Source organism: Chelon labrosus, assembly GCF_963514085.1.
Source record: "Chelon labrosus genome assembly, chromosome: 16".
Lineage (NCBI taxonomy): Eukaryota > Metazoa > Chordata > Actinopteri > Mugiliformes > Mugilidae > Chelon > Chelon labrosus.
The window spans coordinates 4,757,003-4,783,444 of NC_140349.1; the positions used below are offsets into that span (position 1 = coordinate 4,757,003).

The 26,442-nt window shown below is 39.6% G+C and overlaps 2 protein-coding genes across 2 annotated transcripts; both read left to right on the forward strand.

The window, feature by feature from the left end:
* The first annotated feature begins 1,832 nt into the window (after positions 1-1,832).
* On the forward strand, positions 1,833-9,067 carry LOC311501332 (major histocompatibility complex class I-related gene protein-like). The gene is made up of 5 exons (XM_084563092.1): positions 1,833-1,893; positions 2,578-2,838; positions 6,845-7,120; positions 7,631-7,930; positions 8,702-9,067. The coding sequence occupies exons 1-5, from the start codon at positions 1,839-1,841 to the stop codon at positions 8,899-8,901; spliced, it is 1,092 nt and encodes a 363-aa protein (XP_084419218.1). The 5' UTR covers positions 1,833-1,838; the 3' UTR covers positions 8,902-9,067.
* Positions 9,068-20,100: 11,033 nt separating this feature from the next.
* Positions 20,101-25,007, forward strand: LOC311501359 (major histocompatibility complex class I-related gene protein-like). The gene is made up of 2 exons (XM_084563122.1): positions 20,101-22,781; positions 23,314-25,007. The coding sequence occupies exons 1-2, from the start codon at positions 22,526-22,528 to the stop codon at positions 23,652-23,654; spliced, it is 597 nt and encodes a 198-aa protein (XP_084419248.1). The 5' UTR covers positions 20,101-22,525; the 3' UTR covers positions 23,655-25,007.
* The last annotated feature ends 1,435 nt before the right edge of the window (positions 25,008-26,442 follow it).

Genomic DNA, 26,442 nt, shown 5'->3' on the forward strand with positions numbered 1-26,442 from the left:
CCTTTATGTTAAGATTTCGTTTTGGACCACTGGCTTTCATTTTGTAATTTTTATATTTGTCTACCAGGTGGTGCCACTTTTACCCATTCAAAGCATGCAGCAAAGTTTCACACTTTTTACTGTTTTCTGCGAAGGAAGTGTGTGTGCTTTTGATGTTGGATAATGGTGTGTGCATGTAAAAAAAAAAAAGTGTGTGTGTGCGCGTGTGTGTGTCCAACTTCAAAAGTATTTTCTCTTTGAAGGTCACTCTCTGCGCTATAAACTAATTCAATAATAAAAATAATGATTAGTGAGAACCAAAACAAAACTTTATAGGCTCTCATTCGGGTTGTTTGTGCAGGTGCATTGCAGCAGTGGTTATAAATAGGAGCAGAAGTGCGGGTATAGTCATTTTGGAGATGGCAAGAAAGTACAGTACACAGGACACTCTGGACATAATTATGCAGTCTGACTGCAAGGATGGGTCCTCATCCTCCGAGTCCGACTCAGACTCAGACTCTGAGGCCGACACGGAGGAGGCTTCAGAGGTAGAGACAGATCAGCTGGAGTCCAGCTCATCTTCAGCTGAAGATTCATCTGAAGGAGAAGGGGAAGTGGATCAAGCAGAGGGATGGACCTCAAAAAATGGCAAGCTAGTAAATGGTAAATGGCCTTGCTTTTATATAGCGCTTTTCTACCAATTGGCACTCAAAGCGCTTTACAGTCATGGACGCATCTACCCATTCGTTCACACAAGCACACACACATTCACACACCAGTGCCACGCACTGGGAGCAACTGGGGGTTCAGTGTCTTGCTCAAGGACACTTCGGCATGTAGCACATTCCGGGGATCGAACCGCTAACCCTCTGGTTCGTGGACAACCCGCTCTACCTACTGAGCCACAGCCGCCCCTAGTGTGGTCTCCCACTAATAACGAGACGCTGTGCTACATCCCAGCAGCCAGAGGTCTGATCCCGGGACCTACCCAGTATGCTGCGGCACGCATCAGGGACCCGGTGTCCAGCTTTTTGCTCCTGATGACCCATGACATCCTGCAGCATATCCTGGCCTTGACCAACCTGCACGGGAGACGTGCAATCACAGGCTGGCAAGACCTGGACACGGAGAAGCTGCAGGCGTACCTGGGGCTGCTCATTTTGGCCAGTGTTTACCGGTCAAAGGATGAATCAACCCGTTTTGTCACGTTTTGTCACTAGGAACTAATAAGGCTGGGTTTTTAAAAATCTGACACTGCAAAAAAAAAAACAATGCATGAAAATCAATGTTGCTGCCAATCATTGACCCATCTCAGGGCCTAAAAATAATAGTTAGCCATTAGTCATTGAAATGTATTTTATGGAAATTATTTTTGTTTTTTTATTTTTTTGGATAAAAAACAGCAGAGTTATGTAAACATACTGGCATTTAAAGGGTTAAAAAACAAAAAAATATGATTAATATTTGATATGTATATTTCAGGCTGAAGTAGTTCTAAAAGACTGACGTGTTTAAAGTAGAAAAAAATATGAATATATACTATTTTTATAGCAGTTTTTGGGAAGGAGCCACGTTTTGGCGCAAGGACCTTTTAAGGAGTAAAATAGTTAAGCCCCCTTGAGGGTTAATAATCTTCATAGAGCAAACCAACCCAGATATAATTGACGCGGGTCTCTGTTTAAACTCCTATTGGCTGAAAGGAGGCGGAAGTTGAACGCGCCTGGGACTTTCTTTTCTTTTTTTCTTTTTTATTGGGACTTTCTTTTTAGTTTGGTGGTGGCTGTCGCTGTGAGAATATCGTCACTCACTCCGTGGCTGGTAAATAAGAGATATATTTGTCTGTGGACTAACAGAAGACAATGAAGATTCTTGTGGCTTTGAGTGTAATGGTCCTCCTACACAGCGCAGCGGCTGGTCAGTTTGTCCATTTGGTTATTTGATACAATAAAAGTCAAATCTAAACGGACACAGTCGCTTTGCTCGCTCTGTCTCTGTGTGTTGGCTGTTCTTGAGAAGGTTTCAGATTTCTGGACGTCGAAGATGATAAATAATTAATAAATTAATAAATAAATGATAAGACAAATATTTAGATCGATCGTCATTTTTTATAAATCTATACCAACAATAACGTTGCCTGTCGCTCTTTACTGAATGAATCATTGTCTTTATTACAAATCAGCAAGTTCTTACTTGTAGGCTATATTATATATAATATATGTATATGTAATATTTTTAATTGCATCCAGAATATGAAACTGTTGGAAGATTGGGATGAAACGTTGAAGTTTAGAAAGAGTATACAAACAAAAGAATAAAACTGTGGTCCTAAAAAATAGCTTAGGCCGACTTTAGTCTGTAGTCAATATAAAGATTAACTTCAATGTTGGTCTTAAATATTTCCTTTTTTCTCTTTGAAAAATTGAATTGAAGAAAATTGTTACAGCAGCTCTTTACCTGATAAAACTGCCAGAATTCACTTCAACTTCATTTTAACTTAGCTTTAGAAACAAGAAGAAAGGTTGTTTGTGTTTGGGATGCTGGTTCCCTCTGTCTAACCTATTATTCAAAGTAATGATACACCGTTTTCTTGTTCCACAGTTACACATACGCTGCAGTACTTCTACACAGCATCATCAGGAATTAAAGATTTCCCAGAGTTTGTCAGTCTGGGAATGCTGGATGGTGTACAGATGGATTATTATGACAGTGAAATTAGGAAAGTGATCCCCAAGCAGCAGTGGATGGCCAAGAGTGAAGGACCTGAGTACTGGGAGAGAGAGTCTCAGGCCTCCATTGGTGCTGAGCAGGCCTTCAAAGCTAACATTGGAACTGCCAAGCAGCGCTTAAACCAGACTGGAGGTGAGTAATGACCAGTTGTTCAGAAACATTTGTGACACTGGGCATCACACTGCACACACAGTATCTTTTTGTCTCTCTTTGACATATTCACACACACACACACACACACACACACACACACACACACACACACACACTTCTTCTTTACAAACCACAGTTTGTCCATCCTAAAATAAATATATAACTACAGAGATTAGATCGACTTTACTTGACTTGTTTATCCCATAATAAACATATATGGTATACTATACAGTACTATACAGTATAGTGGTGAAAGAAATAAGGAATTTGTTTATCAGAAAAGTATGAATGGATAGTTTTGAAGAGCAGATCATCATTTTGTATTGTTGTTTTTTTTTGCCAAACAAAAAATGCCAAACATTTGCTGGCTCTAAGTGAAATTCTCATGTATAACAATTTGCTGTTTGACTTATTCATCATTGTTAATTAAGAACTGTTCAGGCTTGATTGACGAAAATATGTAATATGAAGATCCCACGTTAAGCTCTGAGACAAAAGACACTATATTCTGACATATTACAAATAAACATTCTTGATTGAAATTAAAATGGACAATTCATCCACAATGACAAGAACGATTAGTTTGAGCTCTAAATATGTTGAAAAACTTTAATTAATTTGAATTGTTCATTAATAAAAAAAAAAAAAAGTGGAATTGCAAACCATCAGATGTAAACTGTTACTCAATGTTATCATGTTAAAATATTACTAAGAACCTTCAATGTGACAAACAAAGAAATGATTTAATGTACAGTAAGATATCAGTTTGTAATTCCTCTGTTTTAGTTCATGTTTCTTTCTTCTGGTTTGTGAGTCTCAGTTTTTCCTCTGCATGTCTCTGTCTTTATGGTAAAAGGACAAATGTTTTTAGGGGCGGGGTTTGTCTCTGTGCTGCTCTTCTATTGGTCAGATAAACTGTCAATCACATCCTGCAGGCAGCTCTGAGAAGTGACCACAGTCCTCTGATGCTGTTAGCATTCAACCAGTAGCACTCAGTAAAAGTAGAGATTGAAGTTATTTCCTCTGTCTGTTTTCATCACTGATACATGAAACCTTCCTGCTGACATCAGATTACCTTCTGGAAAATAATCTCACCGTGTCTCCAACACTAGTGAGGAAGTTACTGCTATTTATTGTGAGCAAACATTAGCCTGTTCATACACTCTGAACCAGCTACATCTGTTTTATGTAAAGATCTCAAACCAAACTGAAACACCTAATCACTGAGGAAAAGAAATGTCTGAATATTTTCTTGTTCCTTTTTAGTTGAGAAATAGAAAAATAAATAAAGATGACAGCCAACATGTGATGATGAGTTTAACAGACAGTCTGATCTGGTTAAACCTCCATTCAGTCCTCTCCTGCTCTCCACCGTCTCATATCCTGTCTTTTAATTTACACACTCACTGTTTAACTGCTCTCATTGAATTATTTTTCTGTTTCTGCCGTCGGAACTGAATGAGCATAAAAACAGTGATTTGATTGTGGCTCATAAATTCTTAGTAAAGGCAGGAAAGTTGTAGCTTCTGTGCTGTTGAGCTGAGACGCTGCTTAAATTCATTAAAAATATAAAAATGACAGGGAACTGATGATTAGTTTTTAGTTAAGAGTTGGACAGATGAAGAGAGGATGAATGATCCTACTAGTTAGTGAAGATGTTTGTCAGTTAAATGATATTATGTAGTGACTTAAAGAAACCCAAACTAATTTAAAAGCCACTGAGGTGGCGTGCAGGTGTAGCCTACTTGTTCTGACGCGTGTAATATGATAAATAATGAACAATGTCCAGTGCGTTCTATAGTTGGATTCTTAATCCATTTATTTTCAGTCACAAATTAAATTCTCACCACGTTGAAAATACCAAAGCAATGTTCCAGATTCATATAATTAAAGCCGCCAGCCACTCCGACGCTCTCCAATTCACACGGTCAAAAAACTGTGTGCTTCTACACCAAACACACACCTGATCTCCCACGCCCGTCACTCATCTATATGCACTTCCACACTGGTGCTCCCCTTAAGTAAAACCCCGGAATTGCACGCAAACACATGAACACTGTGACTCAAACCATAAAGGAATACAAAATATATAATGGCTCCAACAAATGATCTAGAAAGCGTCTTCTACACCTGAAACCAGAGATTTTCCTTCATATTCTGATTAAATACAGTAACAGTGTGGTCTACCTGCTCAGACAGGGTGCTCTCTGTGACCACACAATATACAGGTGTAGTTATTAAACAGCATTTATGTTGGTTTTGACGTCATGATCCTAAAATAGTGATTTAAAAAGCGTCTCAGCGCCTCAGTGGAGGAGTTAGCCTGGTTTAGCAGGTAACGTTAGCATTAATGAGCCACAATCAAATCACTGTTTCTGATCATTCATGTGACAACAGGAACAGAAACTATAGAATTAAATGACAGCAGCTGAACTGTGTGTGTTTATTAAAATGCAGTAACGCTGTAGTTGATGGTGGAGAGCAGGAGAGGACTGAGTGGAGGTTGAACCAGATCAGACTGTCTGTCAGACTGATCAACAAGAGTTTCACTGTTTTCTGAACTAAAGAAGAACGAGACAATTATTTAGTAATGTCTTTATCTAGTTAGTCATTTTATTGTGGTTAAAAATCTTTACTAATTTGTCATAAATACACATAATGTTAACAAGCTAGCTAGTGTTGGCTCACAGTAAATGTCAGAGAACTGTAGACGTCTTAACTTTCCAGAAGGTTATCTGTTATCAGCAGCGAGGTTTCACAAATAAATCAGAGACAAACTGACCTTGAATAGAAATGAAATGTTAACTTTTAGAGCGAGCTGCTGGTCGAATGCTAATATCATCAGAGTTCTTTGAAGAAGCTCAAAGAAAAACTGAGACTCACAAACTAAAACAAATAAGAAACACAAACTAAAAGACAAACACTACAAGCTGTGATATGAGAGGAAAATCACATTTCTTTACATTTCACATTGAAGCTCTTTTTATATTTTTGACTGATGAGTAAAGTTAGATTTCAGTTTGTGTTTTAAATGAACTCTACTGTACTGATCACAGATTGTTGATCAATAATAAATATGTACATGGACTACAGACTGGATTAGATTAACTTTACTTGACTGCACTGTGTCTGTGCCGTGACAAACAGTGCTGAAATGATTCATCAATAAATCAATTAGTTGATGATACTAAATTAATTGACAACAATTCTTCAATCAGGTGATCATTGAACTCTTTAATCAATCAGACATTTGTTGATTCACGTTTCTCAGATATGAACATTTCCTTCTTTTCTCTCTTTAATGTTCTAAATTAAATACTGTTCAGTGTTGGTTGGACAAAAGAAGCAGCTTGAAGATTTATTCTCATCAGTTTCACTATTTTCAAGTGATAAATAAAAACACTCATTACATAATCAGCAATGACACAAATCTTTAGCTGAAGATGTAAATTAGTTGAAGAAAACAGTTTAGATGAACTCTTCTAATACAGTGTGTCCATAATATAGTAGAACTACAGTAGATTAGATTCCACTAACCTTTATTTGTCCATAGTGTTTCTGTGCCACAATAAACACATATTTAAGTGTTAAGTTAATGAATGGACTGTTTGATCAATAGAACATGAATCAATGACAACTTTGATTTTATAACTGCTTCTAGTAAAACCAGTCTTTAGCTGCTTTTGTTTCTGACCATTTAAAACAGTTGTGATTTTTTTATTTTAAAGAATAAAATAATAATTGATGGATATTGTAAAGGATGTAGGGTTTCCCACTGTGTCCCTGTCTCCTGTCAGTCTGTTCTGTCTCTGTCTAAAATGTCCAGTAGTTTCCATCAGGCCAGTAAGAACAATAGAAGTTGATCCTCTGTATCTGTTGATGAGTGGAGCTCTGTGGTGAAGATTTGATATTAAATAAAATAATGAAATGATTGTGATGTGATCTGAGTCTGGTTCACTGCAAGCTCTCTGTCTCTGTCTCTCAGGTGTCCACATTGTCCAGAGGATGTTCGGCTGTGAATGGGATGATGAGACTGGTGAGGTGAAAGGATATTTTCAGGATGGTTATGATGGAGAAGACTTCATAGTATTCAACCTGGAGACAGAGTCATGGATCGCTCCAAAACAAGAGGCTGTCATCACCAAACACAAGTGGGACAACAAAGCTAACATCGCAGCCAGGAAGAACTACCTCACCCAGACTTGTCCTGAGTGGTTGAAGAAGTATGTGAACTATGGGAGGAGCTCTCTGATGAGAAAAGGTAAAATCACATGACCTCAGTTAGTGTAATGAACTCAATGTTCATATTCCTCAGTTACTTTTCTACCATAGCATTATAATGTATGACCAACTGTTTACACTCAGTTTACATTCTATTCTCTTTCTCTCATTTTATCTCTTCACCACTCTCCCTTTTTTCTATCTTTTATATATTAATATCACCATTTTTGGCCATTTGTGTTTTTTTTCTTACAAATTAGTTCGCCTCAGTTTCTCTACATCACTTTTCTTTTATCTTTCCATCTCCTTCTCTTCCTCTCTGGACTTTATAAACTGTCTCTCTCTCCCTCCTGATGTCTCTTCTTAATATCATTATTAGGTAAAATCACCTCTTTTTCATAATTACACTTCACATGCTGTATATATATATATATATATTTATATGTATAACTAAGCCATTCATACTACATTACATCTAACAGAAATGATAGAATAAAGTTGGCTGTAATACAGAAACTTAACTGTCTTTGTTCTCTTTCTCTCTCTCCAGACCTCCCCTCAGTGTCTCTCCTCCAGAAGACTCCCTCCTCTCCAGTCAGCTGCCACGCTACAGGTTTCTACCCTGACAGAGCCATGATGTTCTGGAGGAAAGATGGAGAGGAGATTCAAGAAGGAGTGGAACAAGGAGAGATCCTCCCCAACCATGATGGATCCTTCCAGATGAATGTTGACCTGAACATTTCATCAGTCTCACCTGAAGACTGGACTAAGTACGACTGTGTGTTTCAGCTCTCTGGTGTGGAGGACATCATCACCAAACTGGACAAAGCATCAATTAAGACAAACCGGGGTAAGCCTAAAGTAAAAAGTGGTGATGGAGGTAGGAAACATGTTTAGTTTAATCAAATGTGTGTTTTGTTGTTGTGGATGGCATTGTGTGTCTCCTGTTTTTGTTTTCTTGTTGTACAAGAGGATCTACTTTCCTCCTCTTCTTTTTTTTTTCTGTTGTTCAAGTCTCATTGATCATTCAGTCATACTGTATATTAAATCAGAGATGTTTTCTTTGTATGAAGGTTTCAGGAATGATTGGGACATCAAAACCAGTATAGTGAAGATATTTAAATAATATTCCATTACTATTTACTCAGTGCTCTTCTAATTTATAGAATATGTTTTTATTCATAACTGTATTTTTTCACTGCTGCATTTTTCATACCTGTCTCTAATTAGTTTACTTTAGTATTCATGAGACAGACTTAAGACTTTTAAGTTCTTCCTATAAAGCTGAATGTGTGTTTTCTGATTAAGTTTCAACATTTGCTTGTTGAGATTTCTTTCCCTGACATGTGATCCTGAGCTGTACTCAGCTTACTGTAGGTTTGACTGATATTTTTATATTTACATGGAGGATGTTGGATGTAATATAGAGAGTATTTAGACTTGTTAAAGTGTCAAGTCTCCTGTGACAATGTGTTCTCTGTGAACGATAGATAGATAAATGATGGAAATTGTAAGAACGATAGGTAAATCACACTGTAATAATCACTACAGTATTTCTGGTAGTTTGTCTTAATCTTCAAATGATCTGAAGTTTCTCCTGTATTGGTTCTACGTTCCTCAGAGTTCCCTCCTACTGTTGCTGCTGGTATTGGAGTTGTTGTAGTGTTGCTCCTCCTGACAGCCTGCATAGCTGGAATCATCATCTGTACAAGAAAAAACAACGGTGAGGAACAAAAACATGGTTTTACTTCTCATAAAACCCATTATACATCCAATATGTATTTAACATGTCCATGTGTTTTTGCATTAATGCTCTTATAGCTTCACGTGTCTCATATCTTGTGCTTGTGACATTACATAGTTTGTATAGTGCATATTAGGGCTGCACAAAGCACATTTTATTCTTGTGTTCTCTTATAAATCTGATTAAATAACTGTCTTCTCTATTTCAGGGTTTAAACGCGCTAACAGTAAGTATTGTCAGTATTTAAATTAGGTAGATTATTTGATCAGATTTATATCCGTGAGCTTTATTTAAAGCTTATTAAAATCTCAAAGAACAACTTGACAGAAATCATTCTTTTATTTTTATGTTTTTAGCTTCTGACACTTCATCATCATCATCAGCTGAACGTTCAGATCCTTAGAAAGTGAGTAGACAGTAAATACAGTTGATCAAACTAAACACATATAATAGTATAGTCTCAAAGCTGCTGTTGTTTCAGGTGAACTCACATTTAAACATGTAGCTGTTACCTGATGTTTGAGATAAGTATTTTTTTAAATAATTTCTTTGTGTGATTCATTGTTTCTACAGGAAAATGATCCAGATGTGTAAACTGAAAGATGAGAGGATGAAACATTTTTCTTCTTCATTGTGGAGACAGTGAACACCTGAAGATCATGATGAAAACCAACACATGAATGTACCACCAGCAAAATCATTTTCTCTGATTTTAATTTACGTCTAAATTGAAGTCTGACATTGGTGGCAGATAGAAGGACCTTGAACAAACTCTTAAGACACTTTACAAAATCCGTCTGAAACCCCCAGAGCAAGACTGAAGACGGCGGTGGCAGGAAAATCTCTTTTGTAATAGGAAGAAACCTTGAGCAGAACCTTAAGCTCATATGGAAGGACCCATCTGCCTAAAGCTGTCCAGGTAGAGACAGAAAAAGAGAGAGAAGAGAGAGGATAGGAGGAAGGAGATAAACATACATCTGTCATAGACACATACATCTGACTAAAGCGTATGTAGAATCTGATGATGATACAAATACAACATAGCTGATTATGTTACATGACAGTTTGAGAATATAAGAGGAATCATAGGCAGGTTGGAGAATTGTTCATTCAGGTAGGAGTGGATAACTGCAGGAGGCCATGAAGACTGGACAGGTTGATGAGGACCAAGACAACAGATGTAGTATAGAACTCCACAGGAAACACCTCCAGGTCAGAGATACTCACAGGAAGATGGAGGGGAAATAAAATAAAATAAGAAATTAGAGGATTGGAGAACAGTGTCAGAGAGAAGAGAGTAGAGGACATGTGCTCGGTACATCATCCCCCAGCAGTCTAGGCCTATAGCAGCATAACTAAGGGATGGTTCAGTCCAGCCATAATCTTGATCAAAAAGGAAAGTCTTAAGCCTGACCTTAAAAGTAGAGAGGGTGTCTGCCTCCTGAACCCAAACTGGGAGCTGGTTCCACAGGAGAGGAGCCTGATACCTGAAAGCTCTACCTCATATTCTACTTTTTGTAATTCTAGGAACCACAAGTAGTAGAACCACAACTTTGAGACAGAAGTGATCTAATCTATAGTGATTATTATATAGAGTTCAGATGAAACATAAATCAGAGGTTCTGGACACTAATGATGCACAGCAACACAAACTAAAAGGTGCGTGAACATTTAAATGTCACACAGGTATAACCAGACAAAAGTCTAAACCAGAAAAGTTTACATGTCAGCAGGATAACTTCTGTAATTCATTTATAATACAGCAGAATATATCATTACAATGGTCCTGATGTTTAATGTCATACTCCTTTCAGACATGACACCAGATATTTTGTTCTGACACATCATTTCTGTCACTTTCTGTTTATAGCCTCTAGCTTTTCTTGACTTGTTTTATTCTCTCCATTTTGTGTATGCTCATATTCCTGCTCTTGTTTTTACAGAGCTTCTGATCTCAAAGTTACAAAACTATAGATGTTCAAGTTTTTTATTCTCCTAATGAAGTACAGTGTCATCAGAAGCTCTGCAGACCTGGAAGAAAAATGTCACAAGAGAAAAAGTGAGTTAAATGTCTGCGTTTGATTTAAATTCAACTTCTACAGCTGTTTTTATTTTTGTGTTTTTATTTTTGTGAATTTACTTGAAAACAGATGCAATAAACAACAGAAGAAGAACAGTGTTAAATGTCTGTCATTAGTTTCATCTGTCATAAGGTAGTAGCCTTAACTCACATGTGTCCTGAGTAGATCTCACTGTAACTGTGCTGCAGCATTATTAAAAGGAAAACTTCATTTGTTCAGCTGATCTGATGTTTGGTCCTCTGACTCTCTTCCATCTTTGCTTTGATTCACTTAGTTTTTACTTTATTATTTCAAAGCAAACATTCAAACCAACTAAAGTGTTGTTTAATAGAAATGTAAATGTTCTGTCATGGCTCTGGTGTCTTCTCTCCCTCATTCCTTGCGTTTCTGCCGTTTTCCGTCCCTCATGTCTTTTGTCCTTGTTTTGTCTCTGAGTGTGAGTCTCAGGACATGGACTTCCAATCAACTCCTGCTCTGTAATCAGTCTGTAGTCTGAACACCTAAAGCCTGTCCATCTATCAAGCCCTGCAGTATATCTACTGTCTCATTCATCAGTTGGTTGTGTCCAGTGTTTACTAGAGGAATACAGGAGTGAACACAGAGCTGTTCCACTATCTAACCCTCTCTGTGATCACACACACTACAGTTTATTGTTGTTATTAAATGTCTCAGCACCACAGTGAAGGAGTGAACCTGGTTTACCACTAATGTTAGTATTAATGAGCCACAATCAAACCACTACTAATGATCATTCATTGACAATGAACCTTTCTGGATCAAGGTGTGTTAGTGCCATAATAAACATATTTACAGTTACTGCTGAAGCAAGAAGTGAATTAAGTGAATATCTGATCATTTTAAAGTTTAAAGTTGTTTTCTTTTTCTGTCAAAACTGAACATTTGCTGCTTTTGACTTTATGAAACAGTTAATTATTGACTGAATAATAAAAAAGAACTCATCAGATTCATAGATGATGTATTTCAGCCTCAGATAACGTAGGGATGCAGATTAGTGGTTTATCTGGTTTAGATTAGCTGGTCTTTATTTGTAGCAACACATTCATGGGTGGACATTAACGGGGGGATAGGCCTCTTCTTTCCAGAAACAGATACAGAAAGTTTGAGAGCAGATCTGTCTGTCCATCCAGATACTGACCAGAAATAAATCAGATGTGAAGACAACAATGCACCACTGATCAAAGGTAGCTGAAGTCTCTGGACTAGCTCTGTCTGACATTTCATATGCAGAGAATAGAATCATCTGATTAAAGTTACGTTTGCATGTTATGAGACATTAAAAGGTTTTCAATACTGACATGCAACTTGTTTTTTTCACCCCTTCCACTTGTTTATGCATTTTGGATTATGTGACATCGCAGCTCATTTCTACATTTTTAGTCATTCGAACAGAAACAAGAGGAAACTGATAAAGAGCAGAAAGAGGAGAGAGAACTCCACTCTATAAAGAATATGAGACTTTGAGTTTGAGAGAAATCTTCCCTCTCAGTCACAAACACAGATTTCTTCAATAAGAATAATAAATAAACTGATAATGACAATAAATGAATAAAATGAATATTTTTAATATTTTAATATTCCATTATATCAATATAGTGTTTTATTTATTTTTTGTGTGTATTATCAGTAACTCTGTTAAGTGTTTTTGACTAGTTTTATATACAAAACATTTACCACCATATTTTAAAAGCTTTAAACTTTCTTACATGAATTAATATTACTAACTGTATGATTGTGATTCCCTTTCTTGAGAGCTATTTCCACACTGTATATTTAGGGGTAAACCAGAGTTTGTGGTGTTTCACTCGTGAGAGCAGAACAAAGTCACAAAAGATGAGCCACAGTACTGACAGAGTGAGACTAAAAGGTTGAAGACTTTTCTTATTGAATGAAGCACACTGTTACGGCTGGGGCTCAACAAAGTCAGGACTCAAATGCACGACTCAAACAAACAGTCTTGGGTTTCCAATATCACAATTTACTTCCAGAATAGAGATCCGGTACACAAAAGACAGTCCAAAACAGGCAAACAAGTCCAAAGGAAGAGGCAAGGGCGGAAGTCAGAAACAGGCAAAAATCCAAAAACCGAGAAGACAGATACCAGAGATACAAGGAGTGCTGGAACGTGAGACACAGGAGTGCAAACGAACTGGCACAGAGAGGAGGACTAACACACTCTAAATACACAAGAGACAATGAGGAACAGGTGAAGCCAATGAGGGCGGGGCAGACAATCGAAACTGGCGGGAACACAGGCAGGAAGTGAAGTGGTCTGAAACGATAGGAGAAGTAAGATTTCACAATAAAACAGGAAGGCACAACACATGGAAAAAAGCAAGACATGACCTTAAGACAAATGACGAGATGTCTCAGTACCCCCCCTTCTAGGGACGGCACCAGACGTCCCAGGCTGATTAGGATGACGACGTTGGAAGTCTCGAATGAGGTCAGGGTCCATGATGTTGCTTGCGGAAACCCATGATCTCTCCTCAGGACCATATCCCTTCCAGTCGACCAGGTACTGATATCCACGACCCCGACGTCGAACTGCCAGAAGCTTTTTGACAGAATACACAGGTCCTCCATCAATGAGCCGGGGGGGTGGTGGGGGTCTGGAGGCAGGGACCAAGGAACTCTCCTTGGCGGGCTACATGGAACGTGGGATGGACCTTCATGGTGCGGGGCAGTTGGAGACGGACGGCCACAGGATTAATCACCTTAGAAACAGGGAATGGACCCACGAACCGAGGAGCCAACTTGCGGGACTCAACATGTAACGGAAGGTTCTGCGTTGACAACCACACCCTCTGACCGGGCCTGTAAGAGGGAGGCGCAATCCGCCGGCGGTCTGCCATCCTCTTAGACCGTGCTGCACTACGAAGCAGCATCTGACGGGCCGCCCTCCACACCCGATGGCAACGTCGGATAAGGGCATGGGCAGAGGGAACACTAACTTCTGTCTCCAACTCGGGGAACAATGGTGGCTGGTAGCCATAGGCACACTGGAAAGGAGAGAGACCAGAGGATGAACAAGGTAAAGTGTTGTGCGCATACTCAATCCAAATGAGGTGTTTGCTCCAAGTGGCAGGATTCTGGGAGACGAGGCAGCGAAGACCAGTTTCCAACTCCTGGTTGAGTCGCTCAGTCTGACCGTTGGATTGGGGATGATACCCAGAAGAGAGACTGACTGTGGCACCAAGTAGGGAACAAAATGCCTTCCAAAACCGGGACACAAACTGGGGACCTCGATCGGACACCACATCCCTGGGGAAACCATGCAGGCGAAACACATGAGACAGCATAATCTCCGCCATTTTCTTGGCTGAGGGCAACTTGGGCAGGGGAATGAAATGAACCATTTTAGAAAATCGGTCAACAACTGTGAGAATAGTTGTGTTACCTTCAGAGGGAGGTAAACCAGTGACAAAGTCCAAGGATATGTCGGACCAAGGACGATGAGGGACCGGGAGTGGGTGTAGGAGACCTGACGGAGGACGACGGGAAGGCTTGCATCGGGCACACACTGGGCAAGCTGCCACATATTCCCCCACCTCCTTCTCCATAGATGGCCACCAGAAGCGCTGTTTTAGAACAAAAATGGTCCGACGAACCCCAGGATGGCAGGAGAATCGGGAGGTGTGGGCCCAATGGATGACCTGAGAGCGAAGAGAAACGGGCACAAACAGCCTATTTGGGGGACATCCATCTGGCTTCTGGATGTTAGCATTAGCCTCTCTGACCCTTCTTTCAACTGCCCACGTAACAGTCCCAACCACGCAGGAAGGAGGCAGGATACTAGAAGGAGACTTGGAAGAAAAGTTGGGATCAAACAAACGAGAAAGTGCATCTGGTTTGGTGTTCTTGGAGCCTGGCCGATAGGAAAGAGTAAAATTGAAGCGATTGAAAAAGAGTGCCCACCTGGCTTGTCTGGCATTGAGTCGCTTGGCGGTCCGGATGTACTCCAGGTTCTTGTGGTCGGTCCACACCAGGAACGGATGCTCCGCTCCTTCCAACCAATGACGCCACTCTCCCAATGCCATCTTGATAGCCAATAACTCTCTGTTGCCCACATCATAGTTCCTCTCAGCAGTGGAAAGCTTCTTAGAGAGGAAAGCACATGGATGGAGCTTGTTGTCCACTGGGGAGCGCTGAGAGAGAATCGCCCCAATGCCCACCTCAGAGGCATCCACCTCTACAACAAACTGCAGGCGTGGATCCGGGAGAGAGAGGATAGGGGCTGTGTGAAACTCTTTCGAAGCTTGCAAAAAGCCTGATCCGCCTGAGGTGTCCACTGGAACTTGACATGGGGGGAGGTTAAGGCATGCAAAGGAGCGGCCACCGAACTAAAGTTACGGATGAACCGCCTGTAGAAATTTGCAAATCCCAAAAAGCGTTGCACCAACTTGCGGCTGGTGGGTGTGGGCCACTCAGCAACAGCACTAACCTTGGCGGGATCCATCTGAATGGTGTTGGCAGAGACAACGAAGCCCAGAAACGAGACTGTGGAGACATGGAATTCACATTTCTCCGCCTTGACAAAGAGCTCGTGGTCGAGAAGGCGCTGCAGAACCTGACGAACATGCTGGACATGGGAGACTTCATCCGGAGAGAAAATAAGGATATCATCCAGGTACACAAAGACAAACTGGTTCAACATATCACGAAGGACATCATTGACCAAGGCCTGAAAGACAGCTGGAGCATTTGTGAGGCCGAAAGGCATGACCAAATATTCATAGTGACCGCTGGGAGTGTTAAATGCTGTCTTCCACTCATCCCCCTCCCTAATCCTCACCAAGTGATAAGCATTCCTAAGATCAAGCTTAGTGAAGATCTTGGCGTCTTTTAACAGTTCAAAAGCAGAAGATATTAGTGGGAGCGGGTACCTGTTCTTGATGGTGATGTTGTTTAGACCTCTATAGTCGATGCATGGCCGAAGGGTCTTATCCTTCTTATCCACGAAGAAAAACCCAGCTCCAGCTGGAGAGGATGATGGTCGGATGATGCCGGCAGCAAGGGAAGAGTCAATGTATTTCCGCATGGCCTCCCTTTCAGGAGCTGACAATGAATAAAGCCGACCTCTGGGGGGAGACGTTCCCGGAAGAAGATCTATGCAGCAGTCATAGGGCCGGTGTGGAGGTAGAAAAGTAGCCCGAGCCTTATTGAAAACCTCCTTGAGGTCGAGATAACAGGAGGGGACACCGGACAGGTCTGGAAACTCGTCATCTGGAGTTGCTGATGTGGAGCCCTGAGGGGACTTCAGGGGTGAAGTTGTGGAACAGCAGGTTATCAAACATCCTTCACACCAGCCCATAATCTCACCAGTGGCCCAGTTAATGTGAGGGTTGTGTTTAGTAAGCCATGGTAACCCCAGAATGAGAGGATGTAAAGACGAGTCAAAAAGGTGGAAACTCAGGAGCTCGGTGTGATTACCTGTCATGGTGAGCTGAATGGGTTGAGTGCGATGAGTGACCCTGCACAGCAGTCGTCCATCCAACGCGTTCGCCTCCAGTGTTTCAGGCAGAGGAATGGGGTCAAGGCCCAGCCTCCTGGCTAATTCCCAATCCATAAAACTCTCATCAGCCCCAGAATCCACCAACAAAGGATGAGAAATAGTCTGAGAAGGGGTGATGAGTGAAGCTTGAGTGAGGGGGCGAGAGGCATAGTTAGAGGACGTGGTTCGGCTCACCAATGCCCTCTTCCTCATTGGTGAGCCCTGTCTTTTACTGGACAGGAGGACAGGAAATGACCCAGCTGTGAGCAATAGATGCATCGGCCTTCTCGTAGACGACGACGTCTCTCCTCTGATGTTAATCTGGCTCTTCCCAGTTGCATGGACTCCTCAGGCGCAGCATGGGGTGCTGACGAGTTGACTGCAGGTGAAGCAGTTGGAAGAGCCTGCCACGAAGCCCGATTTCCCAGAGATTGCTCCCTCCGGGCGGATGGAGGAACTGCAGATCTGATTTTGTCCTTCTCTCTCTCCATTAGACGAGTGTCAATCCGGATTGCCAGAGCAATGGCAGCGTCCAAATCAGAGGGAACCTCTAAGGGAACCAACTGGTCCTTAATCGGGTCAGCCAGGCCATGGAGAAAGTTGTCCAGTTGAGCAGAAGTACCCCAGTCGCTGTCAGCTGCCAGGGTGCGGAACTCTATGGCATAATCAATGACACGCCGCTTGCCTTGTTGTAGGCCCACCAGCTTACGTGCTGCCTCACGGCCAGGGGTAGTGTGGTCAAATATCTTGCTCAGAGTACGAGAGAAGAGTTCCAAGGATTGGAAAACCGGAGAGTCACGTGCCCACTCAGCCGTTGCCCAGGCCTCAGCTCTGCCGGAGAGATGGGTTATGATGAATGCCACCTTGGAGCGCTCAGTAGGAAAAGCAGGAGCCTGCAGCTCAAAATGAAGTCCACACTGGACCAGGAATGCCCGACAGTTCCCGGAATCTCCAGAAAAACGCTCAGGCTTGGCGAGGTGTAGAGCAGGAGCAGAAGCCGGAGCTGGAGAATGAGTAGGAGTAGTGACAGGGGCAGTCATGGTTGCTGAGGCAGAGGACACAAGGAAATCCAGACGACTCATTAACTGTTGAAACTGATTACTCAATTGGTTCACTTGATTTCCAATGGAGGCCCGAAACCCTTCCTGGACCTGGGTGAGTTCCCTCACTCCCCTGCAGACAGCTGAGAGTTCCTGCTCATGACGAGAAATCCGTTCCTCCTGGGCTCGAATGGAAGAATGTAAACTTTTTGAGTCGGCTGAATCCATAGCTGGCCAGTTCGTTCTGTTACGGCTGGGGCTCAACAAAGTCAGGACTCAAATGCACGACTCAAACAAACAGTCTTGGGTTTCCAATATCACAATTTACTTCCAGAATAGAGATCCGGTACACAAAAGACAGTCCAAAACAGGCAAACAAGTCCAAAGGAAGAGGCAAGGGCAGAAGTCAGAAACAGGCAAAAATCCAAAAACCGAGAAGACAGATACCAGAGATACAAGGAGTGCTGGAACGTGAGACACAGGAGTGCAAACGAACTGGCACAGAGAGGAGGACTAACACACTCTAAATACACAAGAGACAATGAGGAACAGGTGAAGCCAATGAGGGCGGGGCAGACAATCGAAACTGGCGGGAACACAGGCAGGAAGTGAAGTGGTCTGAAACGATAGGAGAAGTAAGATTTCACAATAAAACAGGAAGGCACAACACATGCAAAAAAGCAAGACATGACCTTAAGACAAATGACGAGATGTCTCACACACATTACAGAGACTGAGACGATACTACTGTGCTGCACTACACTACAACACTGTCTCTGCCACAGTACCTGAGATAAATGATAATTCATCTACACTTGAATACATTAAAATAACTCTACATTCCATCTCAGGACAGTGTGCCTGGCTCTCATTGTGCATTGACTTGTTGAGTGTGATGGTTAGTGTGATTGCCGCAATACATCTTCATGTTTAAATTAGGTGGGTAATGTTAACAGAAATCGCTGCTAAAAGAGCTTTTATAACAAACATTCGAGTGGAAGAAGAAAAAAATGGAAGTGGAAAAAAAACTCAGAAAAGATGTTTGTGCTGATTGGAAGCATCAATCAGCTTGTTTCTTAGCTTTCCTCTTGAGGATACAGGGAGACTTTTGGTTATATGGGTTGAAGGGAGTGGCCTCTTTGTATCAGGATAGTTCTGAATCAGAATTTATCTGAAATAAAGGCCTGTCTATTTTTTCATCATCCAACAACAACCTCTGTTCCTCAACTCTACCTAGAAACCGCAGAGAAATATTAGTCACAAGTGCTATGACTAATTTCCTGAAGTGAATTCGCTTCCTGTTTGTCAAACAGTTTCGGAGAAGCATGTGATTAACATCAGCGGTAAATTTGATTCTTGCTCCTCACCACCGCAAAGAAGATGAAGGGTTTTGTTCTCATTTTCTTCATTTTCCAGGCCTCATCTGCGGGTAAGAAATTCACTGATTAATCATTTTGATTTGTAAAAGCATTATTATTAATAATAATAATAATAATAATCTGATGTGGCGGGGTTTCTTTTGGTTTCGTTTCAGTTATTGTCCTGTAACACAATATAAACGAATGTAAAAACTAATCACGTGTTAATTCTCTTCATGATACTTAAGAGCTTCAAGCTGAAACACAAACGATTAAATTAAATTAGTTAGGAAAACATTGAATATGGCTGTATATATATCGAACTATGCATTTGCTTGTGGAGGCGATTTTTTATCAAGAGCACTTCACGTTTAGATAATTCTCATTCTGTCAAATGACAACTAGCTAAATAAACTAATAAACTGAATGTAATCTTTAGTTTAAAAACATTTGTTCATGTGTCCACTACTATCCATCTGTGGTAGCAGCAGAGGGCAGTAAAGTTTAGTCAAACCAGAGACAGTATAAAGATTTGTTATGCAATCTATGACCAAGATCATTATGATAGATTAATATTAATCAGTCATAGAGGTAAATTAAACAATACGTTCATTTGTGATTTCTGCCATGTTTACTCAAAAGGAAACTTTTATTTTTTTCTCTGTTTCTTGGTTCCTAGTAATGCACTCCTGGAAGGCATTTTATACAGGCAGCACTGGTCTGAAGGAATTCCCAGAGATTGTGGGTTTGCATCTCCTAGATGATGAGCTGATGGGCTACTTTGACAGCAGGATCAACAGATTTGAGGCCAAGCAGAGCTGGATGACTGAGAACCTGGGCCAGGAGTATGTGGAACAAGAAACACACACTCTACAAGGCCACTCACAAGCTTTCAGAGCAAACATAGCTGTTGCAATGCAGCGATTCAACCAGTCAAAAGGTATGTGTCTCCTGACTATAGATAATTAGCATGCATTTTATGAGTGAACAAAACTTTTTTTATTTCTATTTTTTCATCCCCTTCAGATTTATAAACCAATCTTTTCTATTACTTTATATTTATATAAAGAGTTATGGTATATGTTATATATAACATAGGACATAGGCTTATCAAATCCTTCCCAAAACCAACAGAAATGTTTAGCACGTTATCTTTTTTAGATTAGATCAGACCAACTCAGACAAAAACATAATATAATAAATAACTAAAATAGAATAATTAATTGAGCCATAAATGTATCGTCTAGTTGAAGTGCTATATAAATTTAAAGTCCATTAAGAAAAAAGTAGGAAAACAAAACACTAGAAATAAGTCAAACAGTTTCAATGTGTAAAGATCTCAAACCAAACTGAAACACCTGATCACTGAGGAAAAGAAATGTCTGAATATTTTCTTGTTCCTTTTTAGTTGAGAAATAGAAAAATAAATAAAGATGACAGCCAACATGTGATGATGAGTTTAACAGACAGTCTGATCTGGTTAAACCTCCATTCAGTCCTCTCCTGCTCTCCACCGTCTCATATCCTGTCTTTTAATTTACACACTCACTGTTTAACTGCTCTCATTGAATTATTTTTCTGAACCGAATGGGCATAAAAACAGTGATTTGATTGTGGCTCATAAATTCTTAGTAAAAGCAGGAAAGTTGTAGCTTCTGTGCTGTTGAGCTGAGACGCTGCTTAAATTCATTAAAAATATAAAAATGACAGGGAACTGATGATCAGTTTTCAGTTAAGAGTTGGACAGATGGAGAGAGGATGAAATGATCCTACTAGTTAGTGAAGATGTTTGTCAGTTAAATGATCCAGAAAGTATCTTCTACACCTGAAACCAGAGATTTTCCTTCATATTCTGATTAAATACAGTAACAGTGTGGTCTACCTGCTCAGACAGGGTGCTCTCTGTGACCACACAATATACAGGTGTAGTTATTAAACAGCATTTATGTTGGTTTTGACGTCATGATCCTAAAATAGTGATTTAAAAAGCGTCTCAGCGCCACAGTGGAGGAGTTAGCCTGGTTTAGCAGGTAACGTTAGCATTAATGAGCCACAATCAAATCACTGTTTCTGATCATTCATGTGACAACAGGAACAGAAACTATAGAATTAAATGACAGCAGCTGAACTGTGTGTGTTTATTAAAATGCAGTAACGCTGTAGTTGATGGTGGAGAGCGGGAGAGGACTGAGTGGAGGTTGAACCAGATCAGACTGTCTGTCAGACTGATCAACAAGAGTTTCACTGGTTTCTGAACTAAAGAAGAACGAGAAAATTATTTAGTAATGTCTTTATCTAGTTAGTCATTTTATTGTGGTTAAAAATCTTTACTAATTTGTCATAAATACACATAATGTTAACAAGCTAGCTAGTGTTGGCTCAAAGTAAATGTCAGAGAACTGTAGACGTCTTAACTTTCCAGAAGGTTATCTGTTATTAGCAGCGAGGTTTCACAAATAAATCAGAGACAAACTGACCGTGAATAGAAATGAAATGTTAACTTTTAGAGTGAGCTGCTGGTCGAATGCTAATATCATCAGAGTTCTTTGAAGAAGCTCAAAGAAAAACTGAGACTCACAAACTAAAACAAATAAGAAACACAAACTAAAAGACAAACACTACAAGCTGTGATATGAGAGGAAAATCACATTTCTTTACATTTCACATTGAAGCTCTTTTTATATTTTTGACTGATGAGTAAAGTTAGATTTCAGTTTGTGTTTTAAATGAACTCTACTGTACTGATCACAGATTGTTGATCAATAATAAATATGTACATGGACTACAGACTGGATTAGATGAACTTTACTTGACTGCACTGTGTCTGTGCCGTGACAAACAGTGCTGAAATGATTCATCAATAAATCAATTAGTTGATGATACTAAATGAATTGACAACAATTCTTCAATCAGGTGATCATTGAACTCTTTAATCAATCAGACATTTGTTGATTCACGTTTCTCAGATATGAACATTTCCTTCTTTTCTCTCTTTAATGTTCTAAATTAAATACTGTTCAGTGTTGTTTGGACAAAAGAAGCAGCTTGAAGATTTATCCTCATCAGTTTCACTATTTTCAAGTGATAAATAAATAAAAACACTCATTACATAATCAGCAGTGACACAAATCTTTAGCTGAAGATGTAAATTTGTTGAAGAAAACAGTTTAGATGAACTCTTCTAATACAGTGTGTCCATAATATAGTAGAACTACAGTAGATTAGATTCCACTAACCTTTATTTGTCCATAGTGTTTCTGTGCCACAATAAACACATAATATTTAAGTGTTAAGTTAATGAATGGACTGGTTGATCAATAGAACATGAATCAATGACAACTTTGATTTTATAATAACTGCTTCTAGTAAAACCAGTCTTTAGCTGCTTTTGTTTCTGACCATTTAAAACAGTTGTGATTTATTTATTTTAAAGAATAAAATAATAATTGATGGATATTGTAAAGGATGTAGGGTTTCCCACTGTGTCCCTGTCTCCTGTCAGTCTGTTCTGTCTCTGTCTAAAATGTCCAGTAGTTTCCATCAGGCCAGTAAGAACAGTAGGAGTTGATCCTCTGTATCTGTTGATGAGTGGAGCTCTGTGGTGAAGATTTGATATTAAATAAAATAATGAAATGATTGTGATGTGATCTGAGTCTGGTTCACTGCAAGCTCTCTGTCTCTGTCTCTCAGGTGTCCACATTGTCCAGAGGATGGTAGGCTGTGAATGGGATGATGAGACTGGTGAGGTGAAAGGATATTTTCAGGATGGTTATGATGGAGAAGACTTCATAGTATTCAACCTGGAGACAGAGTCATGGATCGCTCCAAAACAAGAGGCTGTCATCACCAAACACAAGTGGGACAACAAAGCTAACATCGCAGCCAGGAAGAACTACCTCACCCAGACTTGTCCTGAGTGGTTGAAGAAGTATGTGAACTATGGGAGGAGCTCTCTGATGAGAAAAGGTAAAATCACATGACCTCAGTTAGTGTAATGAACTCAATGTTCATATTCCTCAGTTACTTTTCTACCATAGCATTATAATGTATGACCAACTGTTTACACTCAGTTTACATTCTTTTCTCTTTCTCTCATTTTATCGCTTCACCACTCTCCCTTTTTTCTATCTTTTATATATTAATATCACCATTTTTGGCCATTTGTGTTTTTTTTCTTACAAATTAGTTCGCCTCAGTTTCTCTACATCACTTTTCTTTTATCTTTCCATCTCCTTCTCTTCCTCTCTGGACTTTATAAACTGTCTCTCTCTCTCCCTCCTGATGTCTCTTCTTAATATCATTATTAGGTAAAATCACCTCTTTTTCATAATTACACTTCACATGCTGTATATATATATATATATATTTATATGTATAACTAAGCCATTCATACTACATTACATCTAACAGAAATGATAGAATAAAGTTGGCTGTAATACAGAAACTTAACTGTCTTTGTTCTCTCTCTCTCTCTCTCTCTCTCTCTCTCTCTCTCCAGACCTCCCCTCAGTGTCTCTCCTCCAGAAGACTCCCTCCTCTCCAGTCAGCTGCCACGCTACAGGTTTCTACCCTGACAGAGCCATGATGTTCTGGAGGAAAGATGGAGAGGAGATTCATGAAGGAGTGGAACAAGGAGAGATCCTCCCCAACCATGATGGATCCTTCCAGATGAATGTTGACCTGGATGTCTCATCAGTCTCAAACTGGACTAAGTACGACTGTGTGTTTCAGCTCTCTGGTGTGGAGGACATCATCACCAAACTGGACAAAGCATCAATTAAGACAAACCGGGGTAAGCCTAAAGTAAAAAGTGGTGATGGAGGTAGGAAACAGGTTTAGTTTAATCAAATGTGTGTTTTGTTGTTGTGGATGGCATTGTGTGTCTCCTGTTTTTGTTTTCTTGTTGTACAAGAGGATCTACTTTCCTCCTCTTCTTTTTTTTTTCTGTTGTTCCAAGTCTCATTGATCATTCAGTCATACTGTATATTAAATCAGAGATGTTTTCTTTGTATGAAGGTTTCAGGAATGATTGGGACATCAAAACCAGTATAGTGAAGATATTTAAATAATATTCCATTACTATTTACTCAGTGCTCTTCTAATTTATAGAATATGTTTTTATTCATAACTGTATTTTTTCACTGCTGCATTTTTCATACCTGTCTCTAATTAGTTTACTTTAGTATTCATGAGACAGACTTAAGACTTTTAAGTTCTTCCTATAAAGCTGAATGTGTGTTTTCTGATTAAGTTTCAACATTTGCTTGTTGAGATTTCTTTCCCTGACATGTGATCCTGAGCTGTACTCAGCTTACTGTAGGTTTGACTGATATTTTTATATTTACATGGAGGATGTTGGATGTAATATAGAGAGTATTTAGACTTGTTAAAGTGTCAAGTCTCCTGTGACAATGTGTTCTCTGTGAACGATAGATAGATAAATGATGGAAATTGTAAGAACGATAGGTAAATCACACTGTAATAATCACTACAGTATTTCTGGTAGTTTGTCTTAATCTTCAAATGATCTGAAGTTTCTCCTGTATTGGTTCTACGTTCCTCAGAGTTCCCTCCTACTGTTGCTGCTGGTATTGGAGTTGTTGTAGTGTTGCTCCTCCTGACAGCCTGCATAGCTGGAATCATCATCTGTACAAGAAAAAACAACGGTGAAGAACAAAAATATGGTTTTACTTCTCATAAAACCCATTATACATCCAATATGTATTTAACATGTCCATGTGTTTTTGCATTAATGCTCTTATAGCTTCACGTGTCTCATATCTTGTGCTTGTGACATTACATAGTTTGTATAGTGCATATTAGGGCTGCACAAAGCACATTTTATTCTTGTGTTCTCTTATAAATCTGATTAAATAACTGTCTTCTCTATTTCAGGGTTTAAACGCGCTAACAGTAAGTATTGTCAGTATTTAAATTAGGTAGATTATTTGATCAGATTTATATCCGTGAGCTTTATTTAAAGATTATTAAAATCTCAAAGAACAACTTGACAGAAACCATTCATTTTATTTTTATTTTTTTAGCTTCTGACACTTCATCATCATCAGCTGAACGTCCAGATCCTGAGAAAGTGAGTAGACAGTAAACACAGTTAATCAAACGAAACAAATATAATAGTATAGTCTCAAAGCTGCTGTTGTTTCAGGTGAACTCACATTTAAACATGTAGCTGTTACCTGATGTTTGAGATAAGTATTTTTTTTAAATAATTTCTTTGTGTGATTCATCGTTTCTACAGGAAAATGATCCAGATGTGTAAACTGAAAGATGAGAGGATGAAACATTTTTCTTCTTCATTGTGGAGACAGTGAACACCTGAAGATCATGATGAAAACCAACACATGAATGTACCACCAGCAAAATAATTTTCTCTGATTTTAATTTATGTCTAAATTGAAGTCTGACATTGGTGGCAGATAGAAGGACCTTGAACAAACTCTTAAGACACTTTACAAAATCCGTCTGAAATGCCCAGAGCAAGACTGAAGACGACAGTGGCAGGAAAAACTCCTTTTTAACAGGAAGAAACCTTGAGCAGAACCTTAAACTCATATGGAGGGACCCATCTGCCTAAAGCTGTCCAGGTAGAGACAGAAAAGAGAGAGAAGAGAACAGCAAGATAAACATACATCTGTCATAGATACATACATCTGACTAAAGCGTATGTAGAATCTGATGATGATACAAATACAACATAGCTGATTATGTTACATGACAGTTTGAGAATATAAGAGGAATCATAGGCAGGTTGGAGAATTGTTCATTCAGGTAGGAGTGGATAACCGCAGGAGGCCATGAAGACTGGACGGGTTGATGAGGACCAAGACAACAGATGTAGTATAGAACTCCACAGGAAACACACACCTCCAGGTCAGAGATACTCACAGGAAGATGGAGGGGAAATAAAATAAAATAAGAAATTAGAGGATATGAGAACGGTGTCAGAGAGAAGAGAGTAGAGGACATGTGCTCGGTACATCATCCCCCAGCAGCCTAGGCCTATAGCAGCATAACTAAGGGATGGTTCAGTCCAGCCATAATCTTGATCAAAAAGGAAAGTCTTAAGCCTGACCTTAAAAGTAGAGAGGGTGTCTGCCTCCTGAACCCAAACTGGGAGCTGGTTCCACAGGAGAGGAGCCTGATAGCTGAAAGCTCTACCTCATATTCTACTTTTTGTAATTCTAGGAACCACAAGTAGTAGAACCACAACTTTGAGACAGAAGTGATCTAATCTATAGTGATTATTATATAGAGTTCAGATGAAACATAAATCAGAGGTTCTGGACACTAATGATGCACAGCAACACAAACTAAAAGGTACGTGAACATTTAAATGTCACACAGGTATAACCAGACAAAAGTCTAAACCAGAAAAGTTTACATGTCAACAGATAACTTCTGTAATTCATTTATAATACAGCAGAATATATCATTACAATGGTCCTGATGTTTAATGTCATACTCCTTTCAGACATGACACCAGATATTTTGTTCTGACATATCATTTCTGTCACTTTCTGTTTATAGCCTCTAGCTTTTCTTGACTTGTTTTGTTCTCTCCATTTTGTGTATGCTCATATTCCAGGTCTTTTTTTTACAAAGCGTC

Bases quoted from the DNA above. Each gene is read 5' to 3' on its own strand.
- LOC311501332 (XM_084563092.1), top strand. From the start codon at position 1,839: ATGAAGATTCTTGTGGCTTTGAGTGTAATGGTCCTCCTACACAGCGCA. The intron at 1,894-2,577 runs GTCAGTTTGTCC...CTTGTTCCACAG, and splicing joins CCTACACAGCGCAGCGGCTG to TTACACATACGCTGCAGTAC. The intron at 7,931-8,701 runs GTAAGCCTAAAG...TACGTTCCTCAG, and splicing joins ATCAATTAAGACAAACCGGG to AGTTCCCTCCTACTGTTGCT.
- LOC311501359 (XM_084563122.1), top strand. From the start codon at position 22,526: ATGGTAGGCTGTGAATGGGATGATGAGACTGGTGAGGTGAAAGGATAT. The intron at 22,782-23,313 runs GTAAAATCACAT...CTCTCTCTCCAG, and splicing joins GAGCTCTCTGATGAGAAAAG to ACCTCCCCTCAGTGTCTCTC.